A 15,000-nucleotide genomic window follows, 5' to 3' on the forward strand; every position below is an offset into this window, starting at 1 on the left:
ATAATAATAATAATAATAATATTATTATTATTAATATTATTATCGTCATCGTCATCATCATCACTATTATTATTATTGGTTAATGGTTAATGGATAAAATAAATAAATGTCCTAGACATCAAAGGTCATATAGCACTATGGTAAAGTACTGTGGCAAAAAGGGTAAAAATGAATTACAAATTAGGATAAAACGTGTTAGATGCCAAAGGTTATAGAGCACTATCAGATAGTTTGGAAAAGAGTAAGGAGGGGCGAGAACATGAAGTAAGGCAGAGATTAGTAAAAGAGGAAAGGGTTAAGGGTGTCTGAGGAAGGAAAACTGGCAAAGGAGCCAAACAATCAATGGTAGAAATGGGTGTTGGAGAAGTAGGAGGAGAAGAATCTGGGGAATAAGATAAGGGAACAGGAGAATGTGGTGAAGTGTCAGGAAGAATGTCAGGAGGGGAAGAATCCAGAGAAGGAAACTGTTCCAACATAAGGAAATCACATGCATTACCAGGTGGGAGTGGTAAGGGTAATGGGGATATGAGAGAGAATGATGGTGCACATGGAGAAGGAAAGGATGGGGTGTTTTGGGAGAGAGTGGGAGCTTGAGGAGGAGGAGGATCAATATCACTAAATACTTTGAATGTAGAGAGTATAGGAATAGAGGGATTGGAGTGTGAATGGGGGAGTGGAGCATTTTCTTGAGTCATGTTTAGGAAGTCTTCACAAATTTCTGGAGGTGGGTGTAGGAGAGAATGTGGAAGATGATGGGGTGGAACATTTAGACTGTCTGGTGCAATAGGTTAATTGAGGAGGAGGAATAGGTATCAGGGAAGTGGTAGCAAAAGGAGTATCTGGATTTAAACTGGAAAAGGAATTTGACTGGGGAGAGAGGGAGTAGAGGTAGGATGGTTCTGGCAAAAGATATTAGGGGAGATGCTGATATATTTTTTCATGACGTGATGGTCACGTCACCCAGATCCAAGGGGTTAAGAGAGGAGTGAGGATAGGCAGGAATGGGTTTGCCACTGAAGTCAGTGGGGTAGATAGTGCATGAGCTTAGGACTCAGACGTAACTGTGACACAGTGTGATCAACCAAAATGACTGCGAATGGAAAGTTTGAATACTTCTTTTTATGACATTCTTAGAAGAGAAGGATATTGTCAGAGTTAAGGGCTGTATGGTGTATCAAGAAGAATCAATCTCACTTAGGCCACAAAGAATACTCAAAGTTTACAGAGGTGAAAACAGTAGAAGAATGAGGGTGGGAGGAAGATATGGTGGTGTGGAGTGAGGTAGTACTGCGGGGAGGAGGTCAATAGGGATGAAAAATAGTAATATAGACAATGAAGTAGACTGCACAGTAGGAAATGGAGAGGAAGGGGCAAGTTCTGAAGGATGAGAAATGACCTGGGTGGATGATTTGGAATGGATAGAGATATCAGTAATCATCGAAGGATGGAGTATCAGTATTAGTGGTCTGAGTTGTGGTCAAAGGAGAGGCAGGGGTCAGGAAACCAGAGAAATCAAATTAAGATAGGCTGGTTGATGAAGGAGCAAGCCTTAATGCCCCTAATAAGGATTTTTTTTTATCCTAAGGGTAAAAAGAATCTTCATTATTGGCCATGGTGAGCCTGAAATAAGTGGGGAAAAGGAACAGTCTAGGTCTCCATAAGGGGTTAGGGTAAGGTGATTAACCAAGGGAATACTGTGCCCATGGTTCCCAGAGGCCATTCAGGACTGACACAAAACCAGTCTTTCATCTTTTCAGTAAGACTCTCACACCTTGAGAATCAGACAGAAAAAGCGGAATGTGGCAAGTGATGACGTCCAAGGCAGGGAGGATTTCCTATAATGGGCCTCAGTCTATGTCTCCTAAGTGCCCCCATGACAACAGTGAGTGAGGGATGGGGGGTATTGTTGTTGTTATTGTTGTTATCATCATTGTTATTATCTTAGTAGAGTTCATTAGTTCAATATCTCCCTATGTTATCATTACTACCCAAAGATTCTGTGTGAAATTTGGCAATCTGATTGAAGAAAACAGACCTTGTAAGAAAAACAAAGAAATAATAATTATAATACTAATAAAAAAAATAAAAAAAAAAATAATAAAAAAAAAATTACAATTATGATAACAAGCCCACAAAGATTTAACAATAATGATAGCAATAACTAGTATAAAATTAATATTTGTGGAATTCTGTAAGAAAAAAGAACACAAGTATTACCTTAATGACAAGGTCTTCTGTGCCCATAACCAAAAGCACTTCCAAGGGTGGGAAGTCATCAGCACCAGTACCATGATGCTCAATCACTGCACGCATGGCATTCTTGAAGAGCTCAAACAACATATGATAAAGATGGGAGGGAACGTACACAACTCTTGCAGGAGTTTTATCGGCTAGAAGGAACAAGAGAGAAAAAGAATTAATGTTAACTGAAGGATCATTAACAATGTTACAATGTGTTACTATCCACTTAACAATATTTTGCTGAGTCAATTTTGAATGATATACATTTATACCTGTGCTTTTAATCTCTCATGGATGGGTCTTGTAATATTGCATGCATATGGGTGAGGAGTTGTTTCATATCATGGTTTGGATTTTTGTAGGGATATTCAAGGTGGGATATAAACTGCCAAAAGGGTTTACAAGATACTCCAGCTCTATCTGGCATCATGCCACCCACTCAATAGTGAGGGTAAATCCCATGTGTTACCTATCTGTGCCCAATCAGTTCCTAATTACCTAGTTACTTTAACTCCTCACACATACACACAAATATAAGCATAAGTACAAACAAACATACATATTGACATACATAGAGACATGGACACATGCACACATGCACTCACACTTACACTGATCTAGATTTATGGTACAGATACAGAGAGTAACAAATGGAAAAAAAAAAATTGAATTTTCATTTTCTTATTACAAGACCTGATGGTTATTAGCCCTGCTGAAAAGGGAAGCTTCCAGATATCAATAATACACACAATGCATATAAACCTATCCAACCACATATAAATAATAAGTACATTAATTTAAGATCATAACCCCTTACAGATGGGTCACATGTACAGCTGTCATAACAAACTGTGTGGTCTGTGGGGTGTGGCTATACACGCAGCAATGTGCTAGAGCATGTGGAGCAGGAAGTTCCGTGTCCAGCATCTGCATGTTGCCAGAAATCACCAGAGTTTATGATGCCTAGAAATTTCTGATACCTGGCACCGTAGGGTTAAACATCAACTATACTTTTAAGGTAATATATTTTCTTATAATCTCAGCCCATCAAGACTATGCTTGTCTGTGATTGTTGCAATGTTACCTCTAACTCTGCAAGAGGTTAAACACTTTGTCATACATAAACACAAATTAACACAAGTGACAACTACCCTTTCAGAAATTATACAGACAGATTAGCCCATTAAACTTGACAGTTCTCTATTATATCTGAGAATGTAACAGAGAAGTGCTTGGACTGCTGCCAGTTGCTACTGTTAATGAACAGTACAAAGCAATGGACTGCATATTTCTTGATTTGTTGACATGGAATGAAAAATATCCTGCTTCATAACTTAAAAGAAAATCAAGACATATTTTAATTCTACAGTCATCTATTTTATGTTGGTTATCAACAGTTATATTTTGAAGTAGGTGCCATACACAGGCCCACAAGGAAGTAAGCACTGAATGGTATGGTGGAAATGTTTAAAGCCATAATATATTATCTAGTTCATTTTTCTTGGTATTGTGCAAGCACTGGTACTACAGAGCAATAACAAAGTGAGCAGTTTGTAAATCTACAAAATTTAAAATGTAAAATATGATGCCATGCAATGCTTTGTCCTATCTATGGTAAAGATGGGAAACACAAAAGTGAGAAAACCGTTAACAATTATATTTTTTACATTACAACATTCTTTTAGCAATTAAATAGATCTAAAGCATAAAAAATACTATACACTTCACTACATGTAAGACCTCATGCTGATCTGATGTACATGCAACATTTCTTTTATATTAAAACACTTGCATAATATATTAAGATTAACCTAATACACTCTACCCAGATATTCCTACTATACATTCTATTCATATCTATGACACAGAACACAGTATTAAAAGGAAACACCATGGTGACCCACTTCTTGTTCCATCTAACAAATCAAATAACAAGGTATCTTAGATCCAATTCACTGCTTGATGTTTGTTTGTTTTTAATATGTAATCAGGTCACATAAATGTTTTTTGTATGATCACAAAACAAAATATAACAAAATTATTAGCTATAAATTATATATGAATACATAAAACAGGAAAGGTCTGTCAGCATGATCACATCATCACATCAAGAAGTTCATGAATTCTTAGGTACAGTATTCCATTTACAACTCTAAATCAAATATTACTAATCTAAAACACATCTCTTCAACTATATTCCAGAAGAAAAAAGAATGAAATTTGCCATGGTCCAACCATTTAATTACATTCAATATTCTGAGCATATATGGAGTAATTTGTTTTTCTACAGAAGCAGAAATCCCTAGATCATTAAGTACAACATTAACCTTGAACCTGAAGTGAAAATTAATCACCTTATCACCAAACAGTATGCACAAGAATATACAAATCTCACCTCAGTCAATGTTGGCCAATTTTTATATCATCTTCTCATAGTTACAATTCTTTTCACGTACAAAGCATCACAGTATTAATTATCATAATAATGCATATTATATGTGGCTTGATCTCATGTGAAATATTTTATTTCTCATGAAAGATTTAATCGCTTTTGCACTTTAGATCTAATGACTATACTTAGACTACATTAACCCCTTCATGACGGGTCACATCTCTAGACGTCATAAGTAACCCCTCAAAATGTGGCATGCGGCTGTACGCCGCTGTCGCGCGCCAAAGTGCTACAAAGCGGTGATTCAGCTTGATGTACTGAACTCCCGCAGTCAAAGTCGGCACATTGCCATTGATCGCCAGCGCATAGAGTTTTTTTTTAGTTTTCATCACCCGTCACCAAGGGGTTAACATTCTGCTTTAAAACAAAGTTGTCCCTTTAATCAATGTGTAATTTAGCCCCTTGAGCAATACCTATATCTTTCAAACTCTACAAGGTGCTGCTAACATAATTATCTAAAGGGAAGAATTCTGTATACATAGAACATACCACACACCCTAAGGGAGGTCATATCAAATACAAAATGATACATATATTGCTTGTACATGCAGTATTCAGAGCCAAGATCAAGATAAATGGAGACACTATTCAAATTAACTCAAATTATCTTATTCACACCGCAGTTTTAAAAAAAAAAGTTGAAAAAAAGGCTGTATATCTTCCACTAATAAAGGCAAGGCAAGGCAAGGCAAGGCAAGGCAAGGCAAGGTAGGGCAGGGCAGGGCAGAATAGGATATGAAAGGGAACAGAAGGAGAAAGAGGGGAAGAGAAAAAGGGAAGGGATGAAAAGAGAAGAGAGACAGAGAAAGGAAGAGAAGAGAAGAAAAGTGATGGGAAGCGATGGGAAGAAATGGAATGTGGAGATGGCAAACAAACCAGCCATGAGTGGCCTACTACCTTAAACTACCAGCCTAGAGAGGTTACTGGCCCATAAAGATCTTTTAAGAAATCTCTGATTTCTGTTTTGTTCTTTTGAGACGCTAGACAAGCAACTTCATCTGGATCCACTGCAAATAATGACTTTGTAGTCGAGGCATATAAAAATAAAGTGCCAACTGTCATGGGCATTCTCATGAAGTCACTGATTGTTTTTTAAGTATTAAATATGCACACAAATCAATTTACTTACTCCCTAAAAAAAGGGAGGGGACACATACACACGCACACACCAAGAACACTAAACAGATTTTTTGAGATATACAAGCCCTTGTTATCAAAGCATATGCTCAGTGATCATATCCTCAGAGAAACAGTGTGCAATGAAGAGGAAAATCACATGCCAATAAAGGAAAGGATGAATTTCAAAACTGAGATTATGGAGTTTTAAATAAATAAAAATGAAATAAAAGTAGAATGGTTATTTTCTCCAGAAGTATTTCTCTTAGAAGTGTTGAATCTATGACACCATGCTTTACTGACATACAACATGCAGAATGGTTCACTGCCATTCCTGTAATTCACAAATCAAAGTTTAATACATTAGCAATAACCTATCCCAAAAAATCTATCAGGTATACCATCAAAATCATATTTAACCCAATGGCGCCGGGTATAGCAAATTAAAAAAAACTCTACGCTCTGGCGAACGGCGGCAGCGCGCCGACTCTGAGCGCGTGATATCGGTACATCAAGCCGAATCATTGCCTCACATCGTGCGTATTGTTATGACGGCGATAGCCGTGACCCGTCGCCATTGGGTTAAAGTATTCAGATCTTGAAAGATGAAATCACTTTATGCACAGAAAATGAACAGCTCTAACAGATATAAACCAATCACGCCTTGAAATTAGGGCTGGTTTATCAGCGGTATATATGGTGATCATATTTCAGTCTTCTCCTGGAGTTCTGAAACTCACTGACAAATTTATCAAAGAAACCAAAAGGATATTTTAAAATCTAATCACCTTGCAACATCTCTCAATGTTTCTACTACTTAATTTCTACCAGCCCACCATATAGGCCCAATGTAAACTATATCTAATCTCTCTCCTGAGTTTCTGGATATCACAAACAAACAAAAGTACAATTGAAAAGAGCTGTTTCCCTGAGACTTCATCCTCATGCTAAGTGCCTCAATCTTTGAAAACAGCACAAAAATTATTAACATGTTTTATTTATCATCTGAATCCTGAGACATGAAAAATTCCCCCATTGAATTCATGTCACTGATTCATACATACAAGACAATTAATCCACATACAGTTCTACAGAACTGAAAACTTTAATCTATTTTATAAAAAGATATAGTGATTAACCCCTTCATGACAGGTCACGTCTATAGATGTCAAAACAAACTGCTCAAAATGTGGCATGTGGATGTATGCCGCGGCGGCGCGCCAAAGCGCTACGAGCCATTGATTTGGCTTGATGTACCAAACTCCCACGCTCAAAGTTGGCACGTTGCCATTGATCACCAAAGCGTAGTTTTTTTTATTAGTTTTCTTCACCCGTCACTAAGGGGTTAACTACTTAGTATTCCTATAAGCCACTGTCCAAGTTGAACCTGCCCACAGGTTTTAAACACTTCTTGTCTCAAAGGTGTAATAAAGATATGAACACAATGAATGGACTAATTCATTTCACAATACTATCTCAAGATGGAACAATAGCCAACTTTAATTTTATCATAGCTGTGAATCAGACACATGAAATGACAAGATGTTATCATCACCAAGGTTAACTGCACAGATTTAACCAGTTGAAATCCAAGGAGGTTGACAATAGACAAGGCAAAAAGATGGGAGAAAAGGAGAGGACCAGAATGGACAGAAGAGAAAATAAATGAGATAACTGACAGGATATAAGAGGCTGAAAACAGGAGAAAGGAAACACAAAAGTAATGGTCATCTGACCAGTTTATAACAGTCATGAAATTATGACTATTATTCCCTTGGCATCAGATGATCATTATACATATCATGGCAATTTCAATGTTCTCACTAATTCACAAGATGCCAGGTGGATATTTGAGTTCACCATGACCTATTTAAAGGTACCTGGCAAATATAAATTTGCAATTTTCTTTAGAATGTACAGAATTTTTTTTTAATACTTCTATCTTTTCTTAATCTTTTCCAAAAGTGTAAGAAAACCAAATATCTTAAATGCAACTTTAAGCTACAAAGCAGGACAAATCAAGAAGAGTAAAGAGCAAAAACAGATTAATCCAATGCCACCAGGACCATGTAATGTTCACAGTAGTTTTGTTTTGGGAAATGTTTATACATACGGATGACTCCACAAGTGTTCAGCTACCAAGGAGTTAACCCAACCCAGATGTCATAAATAGCTTGGCCTGTACGCTCGGTGATGTACCAGAACATGTGGAGCGGGACGTTCAGTTTGATGTCACAGACTCCCGCGCCCATTGTCTGGCCATTGGCAGAAATCGCCTGAGTTTATAACGCCCAGGGATTTCTGTTCACCAGGCGGTGATGGGCTAATTAATACCATATTTCACTTACTTGATTTTATGGGATTTTTTTTTATTCTAATGCTATTAATATCAATGAGGGTACCATTATTATTGACTTTATAATTCTTACAATGTTATTAACATTACTAGTGGAATATGAGATAAAAGAGAATATTTCCAAAATTAAGGGAAAGGTAACTGAGTAACTGAGTCCTTGGTGACTAAGCACATGTGAGCCCTTTGGATGTAAAGACAAAGAATAAACTAAGCTCACAATGGGAATGGCATATTATTACATGCCATTCCTGGTAGCACTGGATTAACTCTATATTTGTGACTATTCTACTAAGCTTCTCTGAGAGGGACACACCATATTATCTTTGATATTTGGGGAATGGTATGACATGACATTAGTATGAAGCAGCAGAAAAGTGACATAAACATGTTCATTGTCATTTTTATTTGAAACTTCAATTTAAAAAAAAATCAAGAATGTCTTCTATCCTCTATAAGTGTACCAATACTACTGGACTAAAAAAGAAAAAAATTAATAATACAAAACATTATGATACTACCAACTGCCTAAAAAGAAGTGAACAATCTATTACAGTGACTGTATTATGATTAATAACTTTAAAAAACCCTTGGTGGCAGGTGTAAAAAACTAAAAAAAAACTCTATGCTCTGGCGCACCACGGCAACGCGCTGACTTTGAGCGCGTGAGTTCGGTACATCAAGCCGAATCACTGCCTCGGAGCACTTTGACGCGCCGCCGTGGCGTACAGCCGCACGCCACATTTCGAGCGGTGTGTTTTCACGCCTGTAAGCGTGACCTGTCGGGAAGAGGTTAAAAACCCATTACCCCCCCCCCCCCCCCAGAAAAATACATATTTATGTCAATGCCTGCTGCTTGTTAAAACAAATATAAACATGAGGAACTTGACAAAATAAAGCAACAAGACACTGTACCTGGTTCCCCAGCTTCTTTGAGGGTTACTGTCATCTTGTCCTGGCCTGTGGGTGCAAGTGGGCAAAGCATCTACCATTAGTGTCACTAGAGACAATACAGAAGTATTGGGACCAGGATTATAAGCTTTTGAGAAAAAGATGAAATTAAATTATTCCCAAGTTCAAATTCTACTATATTTCCCTCTTTTTTTTTTGCCAGTCATATACAGTTTCCAAATATTCTCTGACTGCTTTCGCTTTTGATTTTTCTCTAAAGCTGTTAATCACCAGTCAACAAATAAAAATACAGAGTGAAACCTGACAAACCTGAAACAAGACAAGAATGGAGAACTGAATACCAATTTATCCAAAATCTATACTAATTTGTATATCATTTCTATTGAGAGGAGAGAGAAAGAGAAAGAGAAACAGAAAGAGAAACAGAGAGAGAGAGAGAGAGAGAGAGAGAGAGAGAGAGAGAGAGAGAGAGAGAGAGAGAGAGAGAGAGAGAGAGAGAGAGAGAGAGAGAGAGAGAGAGAGAGACAGGGGAGAGAGAAAGAGAAAGAGAAAGAGAAAGAGAAGAGAGAGAGAGAGAGAGAGAGAGAGAGAGAGAGAGAGAGAGAGAGAGAGAGAGAGAGAGAGAGAGAGAGAGAGAGAGAGAGAGAGAGAGAGAGAGAGAGAGAGAGAGAGAGAAACAAGACAAGAATGGAGAACTGAATACCAATTTATCCAAAATCTAAACTAATTTGTATATCATTTCTATTGAGAGGAGAGAGAGAGAGGAGAGAGAGAGGAGAGAGAAAGAGAAAGAGAAAGAGAAAGAGAAAGAGAGAGAGAGAGAGAGAGAGAGAGAGAGAGAGAGAGAGAGAGAGAGAGAGAGAGAGAGAGAGAGAGAGAGAGAGAGAGAGAGAGAGAGAGAGAGAGAGAGAGAAAAAGAGGAAAAGAGGAAAAGAGGAAAAGAGGAAAAGAGGAAAAGAGGAAAAGAGGAAAAGAGGAAAAGAGGAAAAGAGGAAAAGAGGAAAAGAGAAAAAGAGAAAAAGAGAAAAAGAGAGAGAAAAATGGGAAAGGGAAAAGAGAGAGGAAAGCATAGATATACAGATATATATATATATCTATATGAATTCATATATTTCTAGATTTTCATAAATCTATATACTTACTGTATATGTCTATACATGTACGTTTTTTTAAGTTTTCAATCTATATTTTTACCTATCCTTAATCAATTTAATTATCATTTAAATTAATGGTCCAATATAGTAGATGAAGTATTCAAAACCCCTACCACATAACTTTTTCATAATTATTCAGGTTTCATATAAAATCAAAATCTAGATACAAACACTGAAGAGAGAACCTGTGGGTTTCTGTTATCAAAACAAACTTCAGAACTACTGGTGGCTTATTGTTTAGCTGCAATACACACAGACACCCACACACCACACTTTACAATCAATATCAGTATGCATAATCAAAATCTCTTAAATCACTAAACAATAAAAGCAATTCTGGTTATGAGTAATATAAATAAGACTAAGACTATTTATCTAAAAAAATTCTTACCAACCTATATTGCAAAACATGAACTCTGTATTACAATGGACTGTAAAGGAAACATTTACTCAAAGGAATCAATGAGTCAATAATTTCCATTACAGCAGAAACACAAAAAAACAAACAATAATTACTGATACATTTTTTTGCTCAAATTCCATAACAAAAAACAATTGAAAAATATTTTGAACACTTAACCCCTTCCAATATTATGGAGGTAAGCTGCAATTTCCAAAGGTTGAAACCTGTTAGTGATCTTTGTGAAATCAGCTGTGAATGGCTTACCACCTAAATCTAGAACACTCACTTGGAGGGCTCAAAGATTTAGAGATCCTCTTTTTGATAATAATGCACTCAGATGTAGTAATGGTCTTTCTTCATACTTTCTTAATAAAAAATACACTCACGTTACTCTTCAAAGAGAATATAACAGATATTTTTCCTAAGAACCTTGAACAGATATACTTTGTTCTTATGAAAATATCACTAATAATAGAATGACCCTCATATCTGCATCTGACTGAAGCCTGAAAAGAACAAATGGAAATTTACTTTATCAGAAATTTGGTAATACTGCTCATGTAAATACCTGTAAGTCCACACTGACTTTTTGACACATTTTGAGTTAGTGGTTCCAGCTTTCAGTCTAACCCCAGCATTCAGTCTATTCTCGTATTCTACTGTAACTTTATTTGTATAGAGTTATACTTTTAAATGCCAATCATTGTCAATAACTATTTAGACTTTATTGTCTGTTAGTGTATTATTTTTCACAAACCTAGGCTACCAATGGATACAAGAAAACATTAATTACAGCATGGTATGTGTGAAATATATCTGCTAAAAATTATACAATGGCACTGGGAATACAAACATTCTACATGTGAGTAGGGACATCATGCATGGAAGACTGCAGCAGCTGACAGTTCTTCCATGTTATCAGCTGCTAAATTTTGTAAGAGTGATTCATTCTTAACAGGTTTTCCATACATATTTTGACATTATCATCTCTTATAAAGAAAAGGAAACCATCAGAACTTTTTCAATGTAAATGGCTTTTTGTAATCGCCTGAACCTACATGAATAACCTCCCGTCAATAATTACTTTTCAAAAGCAAGTATGCCGTTTGAATTTGCAATTTGCCAGATGCAGCCTACACTTCTTACAATACATCTTAGGCTTAAACTGGGCATGATAGGCATACATCCTAGAATGTGACTAGCCTTACGACATATTTTGGCTACTTTATATATTCTAACTAATCCCAATTTAATTTATATTTCACATGTAATTCTCTGGTCTGATAATATCCCCAACAATCTATCCATAACATAATCATTATAAAATTAAATTGAATTAAATAATCTATCCACCATATTAATCCTTATAAGATTAGATTGACCTCATCTAAAAGATTCCACATATCACCATAATCTCTGATGTTCAGCTTGTTCATGTGCAGTTTTAGTATAGTTAAAAGAGCTGCAGAAGTATTCCTGTATGATGCATCTGATATCTTATTTTGAAATTTCCTCTAAAATACCATAACACAGACAGGAGCTAGATGAATCTTTACATTTTTTATTAGAAAAAAAGGAAAGCACCTGCCATATCATGATCACATATATATCTATATCTCTATATAATCTATATAATCTATATATGTATGTCTATATCTATCTATGTATCTATGTATCTATCTATATATATATATACATTTATCTATATATATATATACATCTATCTATCTATCTATCTATATATATTTTTTTTTTTTCACAAAATACTATATACCTCTCATTGTTAAAACATTAAATCTTTGGAACAGCATCTGTGTATACAATAATGTAGTAGTGCAAACTTCACTGTATAAAAAAAAAGAAAACCAACACTAGTAACAACAGCAAGTGACAGTAATATTCATTACAGCAAGTATATATGCCAATGGAATAGTCTTCTAATTAATAAATCTTCTGTGAACCCTGTAATCTTTGTTAGTACTCTCTGTCAAAGCATGGAGGTGCATAGCTTATCTCTATTTAAGTTCAAGTAAACACTTATTCCTTCAAACAAATACATGCATTTAAGTTTTGCATGTTGAACATGGTTTTCGTCAGAAGACCCAAACTTAAAAATTTAGTGTACTACAAGCAATGTGGACCCATCAAATGATGAATAACATATCAGCTGGGTTTAGCAATAAAAAGGTGGAGGAACTAACTAAAGTGTTGTGAAAATCTATTGAAAATGCACATACTCTTCTCTTTCAGGGAAATAAATGTGACCAAAAAAAGCTGTGGCTGAAGTTGAAGACCAATGAATATGAAATCATAGCCACAACTGCTCAACAGTCCTCACCCACGGAAATTCTGTAGGAAAAATGACATGAAACCATATAAGCATTTAAAAGGGATAGGTTTGCAACTATTCGCTAGATCAGTCTTGTGGACTGTTGATCCCCTAACATGTTCAACTTTATTCTTTTCAGTGTGTAATGTACGGATCTAAATTATTTTAGGGAACCTAAGGTTTAATTCACATGTCAATTTGAACATCTGCCATAACCATGCACAAGGTCACTAAAGTAGGACATTTTCAACAACCTGATTCAAAAACAAATTAGTTCCTCCTGAAATAAGAATAATGAGATAAACCCCCAAAATAAACAATTCTACAAGAATTTTAAATAAATATCATTTTCAAGGGTCATTTTGCTTGCACACTGAACATTTCCCAGACTGGAGGATGAGGATGAGGTGGAAGATGAGGATGAGGAGGAAGTGGAGGATGAGGATGAGGATGAGGATGAGGATGAGGATGAGGATGAGGATGAGGATGAGATAAAGAAGCAGCAAAGGAAGGAGAAGCAAAAGATGAAGAAGAAGAAGAAAAAGAAGAATGAAAGGACGAAGAAAAAGAAGAATGAAAAGACGAAGAAAAAGAAGAAGGAGGAGGAAAAGAAGAAGCAGGAAAAGAAGAGAATGAAGGAAAAGAAGAGGAAGAAGAAGAAGAAGAAAAAGAAAAGAAAAAAAGAAGAAGACAGAAAAGCAAGAGCATGAAAAACAAGAGATACATGAAATGAGGACCGCCTGTGTAGGCCTAGGAAAAGTATTATGTAATAGGGGAGGGAAGAGCATTTGTGGGTGTGTCTTAGCAAATGTACAATGCTTCTTTCAATTCATATCATAATATTCACAATGACAAATTAGTCATAAAACTGATAAGGAATGTAAGATTAATATATACAGACCAATAATCAGACTCATCACATGTAAGCTTCATGTAACAAATTAAAAGTCAGTTATTAGTCCAACCACCTCACCTGTTTACCTTTTCCTTGATTTTTAGAAAGCTCCATTTGTATTATTTTATAGTCTAATGTTATTAATATCATATTAACAAATTAATAATCATAATATCAATAAAAAAAAAATAACAGTATCAATATTAATAGAATTAGAAAAAAACAATTTTCCTTAAATTCAAGGAATTGGGAATTTGGGTGCGGTCACTAGGGCCTACTGATAGATTCCTTGGTGGCTGAGCATATGTGGAGTCATCTGTATGTAACAAAATTCACAAAAAAACTCCAGAGAGCAGAACATAAATCCATTACTATTGGGTTTAGAAATAATGAATTCTATGTTTTCTATGATTTTTTCCAGCAAAAATGCTTTTGATTAGTCAAGCATTATCACACATTGTAAAGCAAACTCTTCCTTGTTGAGATATGAAGGGTAAAAATAATAACATTGATTCCATTACATTTAGACACCAAATAATTACTACTGACTATAATTAATGGTCACAATTGAAGAGATTCTGAATCCTTAAACTGTCCTCTTCATTAAGAAATCATCATACTTAAAATGTTCTGTCAGTTCAATAACCAGTAGGATGTGTGCAAACCTCATGTATAAAACAGATGACTAGATGCTTATGATTGAAGTGTCCAGAACCTTTTGATACCATGAAAAATCCCATGTAAACATTCATACATCCTTTTGTAAACATTTTTTCCAGAAACATTTTGTCTGCAATATAAAAAAAATATCATTCCCACTAAACTTCTAAGATGTTTATTGGTAGACAACACCACTGTTTCATAGCATGAAATCCATGAGATCATTACCATTCCAATAATGAACTTCAAATGTGCTTCCTGCCATAAAGAAAGTAAACATCATTTCTATATTATACTAGATATTACAATACTTCCCTTTTCCAACATATTTAGCGACATGATCCCTCACGGATAACTCAAGATTATACTTAATGAACTCCCATAAGCAACAAGATTATAGAAAAAAAAAAAAAAAAAAAAAAAAACTTGACAATACAAGGCCCCCTTATATTAGAGAAATTCAGGTCTCTAAAGACATGGTTCCA

At 35.6% G+C, this 15,000-nt stretch overlaps 1 protein-coding gene across 2 annotated transcripts in view; it reads right to left on the reverse strand.

The window, feature by feature from the left end:
• Positions 1-15,000, reverse strand: part of LOC125025408 (pyruvate dehydrogenase (acetyl-transferring) kinase, mitochondrial-like) — a 53,345-nt gene that overhangs the window by 11,184 nt on the left and 27,161 nt on the right. The window contains exons 5-6 of one of the 2 annotated variants that reach the window (XM_047613394.1): positions 9,078-9,122; positions 2,218-2,390 (exon numbers count right to left, since the gene is read on the reverse strand). In XM_047613394.1, the coding sequence (XP_047469350.1) occupies positions 2,218-2,390; positions 9,078-9,122 (218 nt within the window). The remainder of the gene's footprint in view (positions 1-2,217; positions 2,391-9,077; positions 9,123-15,000) is intronic. The other variant, XM_047613395.1, reaches the window with a different exon arrangement.

Source organism: Penaeus chinensis, chromosome 5, assembly GCF_019202785.1.
Source record: "Penaeus chinensis breed Huanghai No. 1 chromosome 5, ASM1920278v2, whole genome shotgun sequence".
Classification (NCBI taxonomy): domain Eukaryota; kingdom Metazoa; phylum Arthropoda; class Malacostraca; order Decapoda; family Penaeidae; genus Penaeus; species Penaeus chinensis.